Source organism: Perca flavescens, chromosome 8 (assembly GCF_004354835.1).
Source record: "Perca flavescens isolate YP-PL-M2 chromosome 8, PFLA_1.0, whole genome shotgun sequence".
NCBI classification, from domain to species: Eukaryota; Metazoa; Chordata; class Actinopteri; order Perciformes; family Percidae; genus Perca; species Perca flavescens.
The window spans coordinates 22,852,934-22,861,010 of NC_041338.1; the positions used below are offsets into that span (position 1 = coordinate 22,852,934).

Consider the following 8,077-nt stretch of genomic DNA (forward strand, 5'->3'; position numbering starts at 1 on the left):
TGTTTTAAAAGAAAATAGTTTAGTTAGTGTTTAGAAGAGAATGTACAGTAGTGGTATTATGCTTTAGAATGTTGCTTTTTGAGTTCTGGTGTTTATTCTACTTTACAAAGTGCCTGTACCTGTATAATGCACATTCTTAGTTGAGGCATTTGTGAGTAAACAGTGAACAATTGCATATATGTATGTATGTATGTATTACTTTTTCTTTTTTTTTTTTTAATAATATTAAAGAGATATTTGTAAAACAGTGAAAAAATCATGTATAATAATTGAAATCTGCATGATTTGTTGTAAATAGAAACGTAAATGAAATAAAACTATTTATACTTGATGCCCATAGTGCACCTTGAAAACTGGCTACATTTTGATAACTACTGAGAATATTTGTATATATAGTATCATAAAATAGTATTGAAAATTGTGTTAGTGTAAGCTGATAGTGTACATTCTTTCCACGCCTTTGTTTGACACACCTACTTAAGGGGCTGATTCATCTTGTGTTCATTAACTGAAGCCATGCTCCACTCATCAAACTGTAACTTGCACTGAAGACAAGGTCACCCGTGTTGTAGTTAACCTCAAGCAAGAAAAATGATTTTTTCAAGGTTGTTGAGGAGCCAGATGCTGAGGACCCTCTCTCTCTTCCTCATGGGTACGTTCCTTTCTTTTGTCCTTTGGGAAGCTGGCTCGAACAGGCAGTCATCGCCTGATCTCATAATACCACAGCAGTTCTTTACTGATCTGCCTGGCTGCTCGGCTATCATCAGTGGAGACGTCGAGGACAGGCAAGGCGAATTAAGTTCTTCTTCTGGCATCCAGGAAAAGACAGCATAGTTTATCTGAGGACTTCTACCTTAATGTGACAAAGGACTGTTCATCTTACATTAAAAACAGAGGTTTCATTACAGCGCCTCTGAGTCAAGAGGAAAAGGATTTTCCCATTGCCTATTCCATGGTGATCCATGAGAAGATTGAGATGTTTGAGCGACTTCTACGAGCTGTTTACACTCCTCAGAACATCTACTGTGTGCATGTGGACCAGAAATCCTCTAAAGAATATCAGAAGGCTGTGGAGGCAATAGTTTCCTGCTTTTCTAATGTGTTTGTAGCCAGTAAATTAGAAAGCGTGGTATATGCCTCATGGTCCCGAGTGCAGGCAGATCTGAACTGCATGAAAGATCTGCTGAACTCACATGTCCAGTGGAGATACCTCCTTAACACCTGCGGGACAGACTTCCCCATCAAAACCAATGGAGAGATGGTTCAGGCACTGAAGGCCCTGAATGGGAGAAACAGCATGGAGTCTGAAGCCACCAATGACTACAAGAAAAGCCGTTGGCAGTATCATTTCAATGTAACTAACACTGTCATCAGGACAGATGTGAGGAAAAGTCCTCCACCCATTAGCAGCCCAATGTTCACAGGAAATGCTTATATTGTGGTCACAAGAGCCTTTGTGGAACATGTGATGCAGGACAGAGAGGTTCAGCAACTTCTGGAGTGGGAGAGGGACACATACAGCCCTGATGAGCACTTGTGGGCCACTCTACAAAGGATGCCTTCTGTTCCTGGATCAATGCCTGCCAACATCAAGTATGATGTGTCAGACATGCAAGCTCTCGCTCGTGTGGTGAAGTGGAGCTATTTAGCAGGAGATATGAAAGATGGAGCCCCGTACTATCCTTGCACTGGCACTTACAGAAGAGCAGTTTGTGTGTACGGAGTTGGTGACGTCCCGTGGCTCCTGAGACAACAACAACTCTTTGCAAATAAGTTTGATCCTGAGGTTGATGATGTCGCTATTAGATGTATGGAGTCAGTTCTGCGTTTCAAAGCTTTAAGTCCACGAGCCACTGTTAACAGAGCAACATTCCATCGTTTGGTAAAGCTTGCAATCATTTGAAACATGAAATACATTATAATGTATTAAGGCAATAGTTCGTAGTTAGAACAGGTATATAGAAACCCTATTCATTTATTATACATTGCCAGGGATTTTCTATTGAAATGTCTTACAATATTTATATATATCTTTTAATTTATATTATCTATTTTAAAATGAAATGTAAAAAATATTCTGTCAATGTCAGTATATTGTTATGCTCTTATGTAATTTCTTATATTCTGTGCATTTTTAGATTATAAAGATGCTGATGGATGGATCTTGCTGTCATTTCTTTCTAGAATATTATTTTTATTTATAATTTCAATGAAATCTGTATTTGTGGTGCCATCTAGTGGATTCTAGGTGAAAGAGATGTACATAGCAACAACAAAAAACATTAGCTGTAGAACCTACTCAAAAAATTACAAAACAATGATGTGCATCCATGACTTTACTTGGAGGAAATGTTCCATTAAGACCTTCCTTGCTGTAGATTGTTGCTTTCACAAATGTTCTCCCTCTACAAGTCAGAGGGCACATTCAAGTGAGGGGCAAAAAGAAAACTTTATTTTTCCCCAGGCAGGATTTTGATAGAGAACATCAGCGGTGAACAGTGAAAAAGGTGCTGTCAAAACTTATTCTATAAAATGCCACTCGATGGGTCAGAGAAACCTAAAATGCAGTTTAAAATCAGAGCAACCATAAAAATATATTAATTTCTCTCCATAGTCACCTTTTGAATATAAATATATATTTCAATGTAATAAAGCAGAACATGCATCAACCATTTGTAACAGAGTGCTTTAAATAATGTGTAGATACACCAATAACTAGGAAACACCATTAACTAGAAAACACCAACAAGCTAAGTTTGACATGATATATTGGCAGTACATAAAAAAAAAAAAAAAAAAAAAAACATTTCAGACAGCATGTGGAAAAACGCTGAAGATCAAGCTATAAAAAGGTTCCACGTTATAACAGGCAGCATAGTTTCAAAAAGGCACTTTCTTGAGCTAAGTCTTCAGTCACGTTGTCCAGAACATAAAAATAAGAGTGGCTGTTGGAAACATTCTCCTCCTCCACATCTGGCAGTGCGAGCAGCATCACTCTGGAACAGCAGCAGCTGCGACCTCCAGTTTGCCGTGCATTTCCTGGTCGATCCTGCAGACAAATTCAGTCATCAGACAAATCTGTGTGACTGGGATGGGACGTCATCTAACCAGGCTAAGACAATAACAGGCTACTACACTGCCCATAAACAAACCTTTCATATAATCACATCCTGAAATGTGATCATGGCCTTTACACCGTTGCAAAAGGGAATTCTGAGAGAATACTTCTATTTTTTTCTTTTTTTACTTAACAGACTTGTTTTCAGCATACAACTGAATGCCTAATATTACCCATGCTTTTTCTACTGAAAGCACTTTAACTACCTGGGCAACACAAACCACTATTATCAGTTGTATTATTATTATTATTATTATTATTATTATTATAATAATAATAATAATAATAATAATAATTTCTTAAACCCCTTGACACCTTGCAAGACAAATGCATTAAAGTGATATGTACGGCATAAGACCAAATTCCACGTTAGGACGCAGACGGCTTTTATTATCTGCAGCACACATTGCAAATAGTCGTAGATGTCGTGCAATAAGAAAATGCATATGCATACAGGTTATGCAATCTTTGCAAACCTGTGAACAATATGTTACAACCCATAGCTATGTGATGAGTGCAACCTCTGTGTATAAAACATGCAATTTTTGTTGACATGGTCAGAAAGAACTCCATGGCAATGTGTGATGTTTCGCTGCATCTGTCTTGCAAGTTTGCCAATCAACTTAGGAACTCATGCCCCTAATGACAGAAGAGGAACTAAAAGAGTCTCTTCTGCAACCCCACAGTTATGACTTTTCTAATGTTATAACATGCCATGATATATCTGCAAATTAATAACCTCACACCTACAACTTATTAGTATGGAGCAGAACATTTCTGTGTGCATGAGAAAGGCTGACCAAGGTTTGTGGCAATTCCTAAACATCAGCAGTGAGTGGGTATGCAGTGAGTCATGCAGAGCTGTGAGAGTGGACAAGCCGAGTGTTCAGTGAGGGCGAGTTACTGAGGGGAACCATGGTTACAGTGCAACCACAAAACCACAGTGACAAGCTACTTCCTTGTAGTTCCACCCCATTGAGTTGTACAAACATGAACAAACTTACCAAACATCAACCATATCAAATTCTAAACCTGTTTTTTTTTTTTTTTTTTTTTTTTTACACATGCAAGTAAGAGCTACCTGATGCCCCAACTTTAATATCAGAAAGCAGCAATGCAATCATTGACCTCAAAACTATTCTAACTTGTTCTTGACATAAATCAATAATTCAGCATCACATCACTGGAGACAGTACTTCGGGTATAAAATGGGCTACAAATTTACATGGTACGTTTTAAACCACATACAGACAGCTGATATTATTTTGAGGCAATAAATAGAGAACACATTTAACAAGAATCATCTTTGAAATGAACTTCACAGAATTGGCCTCAGAAATGGGTTTTAGTTGGTTAAACAATCACCAAGCCACCTATTTTTAGAAATCAAACAGCTTTTCAGCCTGCTTTTAAGGGAATGTACTAAATCTACTGAGAGGAAAATGTGCGACATTTTGGGGGAGGGGGGGGAGAAGAGTTGTTGATTTTGGCCAGAAGGTAACTGCAAATCAAACTACAAACACGCGGGACAGAATGAGGTGTATTGGTACATTTCTGAAAGCCAACAGATCATTTCGTTATTAGTTTTGTGAAATGCAAAAGAATTGCTGAGGCTGACCCTGGGTGAAAGTGCATATACCTTTTACGGCTTTTCCTATTTTTTTCGTCGTCAAACCTTAAGAGGGGGCAGGGAAATAGAGTTAAAGAAAGGAGAATTACACAGCCAACAGCAACCAGACATCCAAAAGAGCAAAAACGTTTGATAAAATGAGATGTATTTGTCTTTTCAAATGTCACTTGGATACAAGACCTGCCTCAGGTAAAGCCCACACAAGGACAAATACTGCATGAGTAATCTCTCAGCATGAGCTCAATAGTTATGTATATCAACAAAGGTTAACATGAGGAAATGACCAATGCGTTCTTTAATAGCTGTTTCTGGGACAAAATGATCTAGATGCAGTTTTCAGTAACACTTGTTGAAATGTTAAAAGAACTCACATAGCTATACTAGGCTCTTAATGTATATTCTAAAAAATACAATGTTTAGATATTTGTAGTTTGCATTTGAATCGTTTCTCCATCAGAATACATATAGTGTAAGTAAGTAAGACAATCATGCCAGACAGCGTCTATGGTTTTGGAAAAACCTAAATCTTGCTCGGGAATATTAGGGCTTTGAACGAAGAAGAATTGTGCAAAATTTCAACTGAGTCAGACTCATAATCACTGCCCACACAGGAAAAGCAGAATGATGCTGTAGCATCACCTACAGATGAAATGTAACCAAAGTTTGCAGGATCAGTCAGAGCTGATACTGCGTATGCACAAAACGTTACTCGAATACCTACTAGAATTTGGGAACCAATTAAAGCCAAAACATCAAGGCACGTGAAAGGAGTTACTTTTTTCTAACAACTGTTTAATTATAATTTGTACCAAGTTTGGTGAGTATTGGATGAAATTTGTAGAAAGGAAGAAATGGAAGGTGACCTCTACTCATGTAGTCATGGTTTATTTAGCGACTAATTCAAGTAAGCAGCCACGCATTGCTCCATGGCACAGCTGTTAAATCTGCAATCCCCAGGTCCACTTTGCTACCTTTAACCGAGAACCACTCTGAGATGTAAACGTACAACATGTGAATGCTTACTCAAGTGTTAGACTTGACCCCGAACACCTTTTCATCACTCAAGTATAAAAATCAGAAGAAAAAAAAAAAAAAAAAAAATCAAAGAATTTCTGATATAGCCTCGGTTTTATATTTATTAGCTTGCGAGATACCTAAATATTTTGTCTTTTAACGAGACCTTTGTCTTGTTTTAAAAGAAAATAGTTTAGTTAGTGTTTAGAAGAGAATGTACAGTAGTGGTATTATGCTTTAGAATGTTGCTTTTTGAGTTCTGGTGTTTATTCTACTTTACAAAGTGCCTGTACCTGTATAATGCACATTCTTAGTTGAGGCATTTGTGAGTAAACAGTGAACAATTGCATATATGTATGTATGTATGTATTACTTTTTCTTTTCTTTTTTACTTAATATTAAAGAGATATTTGTAAAACAGTGAAAAAATCATGTATAATAATTGAAATCTGCATGATTTGTTGTAAATAGAAACGTAAATGAAATAAAACTATTTATACTTGATGCCCATAGTGCACCTTGAAAACTGGCTACATTTTGATAACTACTGAGAATATTTGTATATATAGTATCATAAAATAGTATTGAAAATTGTGTTAGTGTAAGCTGATAGTGTACATTCTTTCCACGCCTTTGTTTGACACACCTACTTAAGGGGCTGATTCATCTTGTGTTCATTAACTGAAGCCATGCTCCACTCATCAAACTGTAACTTGCACTGAAGACAAGGTCACCCGTGTTGTAGTTAACCTCAAGCAAGAAAAATGATTTTTTCAAGGTTGTTGAGGAGCCAGATGCTGAGGACCCTCTCTCTCCCTCATGGGTACGTTCCTTTCTTTTTGTCCTTTGGGAAGCTGGCTCGAACAGGCAGTCATCGCCTGATCTCATAATACCACAGCAGTTCTTTACTGATCTGCCTGGCTGCTCGGCTATCATCAGTGGAGACGTCGAGGACAGGCAAGGCGAATTAGAAGTTCTTCTGGCATCCAGGAAAAGACAGCATAGTTTATCTGAGGACTTCTACCTTAATGTGACAAAGGACTGTTCATCTTACATTAAAAACAGAGGTTTCATTACAGCGCCTCTGAGTCAAGAGGAAAAGGATTTTCCCATTGCCTATTCCATGGTGATCCATGAGAAGATTGAGATGTTTGAGCGACTTCTACGAGCTGTTTACACTCCTCAGAACATCTACTGTGTGCATGTGGACCAGAAATCCTCTAAAGAATATCAGAAGGCTGTGGAGGCAATAGTTTCCTGCTTTTCTAATGTGTTTGTAGCCAGTAAATTAGAAAGCGTGGTATATGCCTCATGGTCCCGAGTGCAGGCAGATCTGAACTGCATGAAAGATCTGCTGAACTCACATGTCCAGTGGAGATACCTCCTTAACACCTGCGGGACAGACTTCCCCATCAAAACCAATGGAGAGATGGTTCAGGCACTGAAGGCCCTGAATGGGAGAAACAGCATGGAGTCTGAAGCCACCAATGACTACAAGAAAAGCCGTTGGCAGTATCATTTCAATGTAACTAACACTGTCATCAGGACAGATGTGAGGAAAAGTCCTCCACCCATTAGCAGCCCAATGTTCACAGGAAATGCTTATATTGTGGTCACAAGAGCCTTTGTGGAACATGTGATGCAGGACAGAGAGGTTCAGCAACTTCTGGAGTGGGAGAGGGACACATACAGCCCTGATGAGCACTTGTGGGCCACTCTACAAAGGATGCCTTCTGTTCCTGGATCAATGCCTGCCAACATCAAGTATGATGTGTCAGACATGCAAGCTCTCGCTCGTGTGGTGAAGTGGAGCTATTTAGCAGGAGATATGAAAGATGGAGCCCGTGCACTATCCTTGCACTGGCACTTACAGAAGAGCAGTTTGTGTGTACGGAGTTGGTGACGTCCCGTGGCTCCTGAGACAACAACAACTCTTTGCAAATAAGTTTGATCCTGAGGTTGATGATGTCGCTATTAGATGTATGGAGTCAGTTCTGCGTTTCAAAGCTTTAAGTCCACGAGCCACTGTTAACAGAGCAACATTCCATCGTTTGGTAAAGCTTGCAATCATTTGAAACATGAAATACATTATAATGTATTAAGGCAATAGTTCGTAGTTAGAACAGGTATATAGAAACCCTATTCATTTATTATACATTGCCAGGGATTTTCTATTGAAATGTCTTACAATATTTATATATATCTTTTAATTTATATTATCTATTTTAAAATGAAATGTAAAAAATATTCTGTCAATGTCAGTATATTGTTATGCTCTTATGTAATTTCTTATATTCTGTGCATTTTTAGATTAT

The 8,077-nt window shown here is 38.2% G+C and overlaps 1 protein-coding gene, 1 long non-coding RNA gene and 1 pseudogene across 2 annotated transcripts; 2 read left to right on the forward strand and 1 right to left on the reverse strand.

The window, feature by feature from the left end:
* The first annotated feature begins 591 nt into the window (after positions 1–591).
* On the forward strand, positions 592–1,903 carry LOC114560076 (beta-1,3-galactosyl-O-glycosyl-glycoprotein beta-1,6-N-acetylglucosaminyltransferase 3). Its single transcript, XM_028585231.1, has 2 exons — positions 592–605; positions 820–1,903. Exons 1-2 carry the CDS (start codon positions 592–594, stop codon positions 1,901–1,903), a joined length of 1,098 nt encoding a protein of 365 aa, XP_028441032.1.
* A 711-nt stretch (positions 1,904–2,614) lies between these two features.
* Positions 2,615–5,838, reverse strand: LOC114560407 (uncharacterized). The gene is made up of 2 exons (XR_003693179.1): positions 4,758–5,838; positions 2,615–3,049 (listed from the first exon to the last, which is right to left on the reverse strand). It is a non-coding gene; the product is annotated as an uncharacterized LOC114560407 (long non-coding RNA).
* Positions 5,839–6,451: 613 nt separating this feature from the next.
* Positions 6,452–7,837, forward strand: LOC114560077 (beta-1,3-galactosyl-O-glycosyl-glycoprotein beta-1,6-N-acetylglucosaminyltransferase 3-like; annotated as a pseudogene).
* The last annotated feature ends 240 nt before the right edge of the window (positions 7,838–8,077 follow it).